Consider the following 1,565-nt stretch of genomic DNA (forward strand, 5'->3'; position numbering starts at 1 on the left):
GGTAACTACAGCCGATGCGGCTGATGTTACTACCGACGCTCCTGTCGAGCCTAACACTGTTGCACAAATGACCAGCACAGCAGCTCCCTCGGAAGTAACCACATCTCCGGATGTTACTGGAGAGGCCTCATCCACCACATTTGCTGCTACTACAACAGACGACGTCGCCACTAATCTCGCGACTACAGCTGACTTCCCAGTCACTACTATCAGTGCCACCACCAACGTTGATGTCACCACCGAAGCCTCAGCGACAACGACTGAGGTGGCCGATTCTCAGGCTACTTCCAGCCCGAGTGTGTGAAGACATTTTGGAATGAAGCTTTGAAGTGTTTAATGAACCGCATTTTGACTAACCCGCGGTATCGCATGCGATCTTGATAACGAGTGAATGAGTATTGATCGAAAGAGTTGCGTCAATAGAGTCGTTCGGCTTTCACATCGCATCGCATCGCGAACTCGAGGTTACCACGATAGGCACAAGGGCCGGACTCAGGGAACTCGTGGAGGATATCCTGGTACTCATCATCTTCGCGGAGCTGGAGCCAATCATCTTGGTATCGATGACTACACTGAATAGTGAACTGTCTAAGGCCATTCTTAGTGGTGTTAAGGGTTATCGTGAGAGAATCGGGACCATCACGCTTGTAGTTGAAGTTTTCCGGCATCAGCCGAGAATGCTACGGTGGACAAGAAAGTTAGGATGCGAGAGCCCATGGTTGCTGAGGAACCAGTAAAACGGGCTCATAACTCACTCGTCGTGGGAGAAACCAGGCGAGCTCGCTTGGGAGAGGCTACAAGCTAGCAGCCAGGGATACGATTCACTCAAAGAATTTCTCTACGACCCTTGGTGGAGACTCCCCACGGGGTGATATCATTCTTTGCCTCGCTCAATATCGAAGTCGATCGTGTCTCGAGGGCTCCCAATTAACGGAGGCAAATCCTTTAAAAGGTCACAAGGAGGTCTGATATCATCATATATCTATATATCGCGAGAATCACTGAGATCCAATTTACTCGAATTAGTCACTGAAGTCCGATGCATTCGAATCAGTCTCCGATTATACAAGACTATCTTTGTAACCGTTCACACAGCCAAGACGATAAAACCTCAATATTCCAATGAGAGAAATGACGCGATGAAGTAGAGAGTACATTTTCAATTGCAATATGAAACTGAATCCCCCTCGATGATGTTAATGCTACACCCTCTGAAGGCTTGACTCAGCATCAGCGAGCTCGACTTCCTCAGAGGGGCAGCTATGCCATTCCAATGTTTACCTCAGTTCAGTCGATTTTCAAGAAGCATGAGTTCGAGACCAATGTCCTGACCGAAGTAGCTCCGGTAATTCAACGAGGTGTATTATATTACTGCCCAAAACTCTGGCTTGTATTAAACACCAGTCCTCGAATGGCATACCTGCCCCAAGCTAATGATCCCCACAATTCGTCGAATCTGAGGTTACTTGGTCGTACAGACGAAATTGATCTTCCTATCACGTGCTCCTGCGGAACTGACTATAGGGTATGTCTTGGGATGGCCCGCCCGATGGAATTTGTCAAAG

The 1,565-nt window shown here is 48.2% G+C and overlaps 1 protein-coding gene across 1 annotated transcript; it reads right to left on the reverse strand.

The window, feature by feature from the left end:
- Window positions 1-440: 440 nt before the first annotated feature.
- Pmar_PMAR004556 (hypothetical protein) lies at window positions 441-668 on the reverse strand (the record flags this gene model as incomplete). Its single annotated transcript, XM_002786106.1, has 1 exon — window positions 441-668. A coding segment is annotated over one exon (228 nt), but the record flags the coding sequence as incomplete, so codon positions are not given.
- Between the last annotated feature and the right edge of the window lie 897 nt (window positions 669-1,565).

The sequence above is a fragment of the Perkinsus marinus genome, assembly GCF_000006405.1.
Source record: "Perkinsus marinus ATCC 50983 genomic scaffold scf_1104296931874, whole genome shotgun sequence".
Lineage (NCBI taxonomy): Eukaryota > Perkinsozoa > Perkinsida > Perkinsidae > Perkinsus > Perkinsus marinus.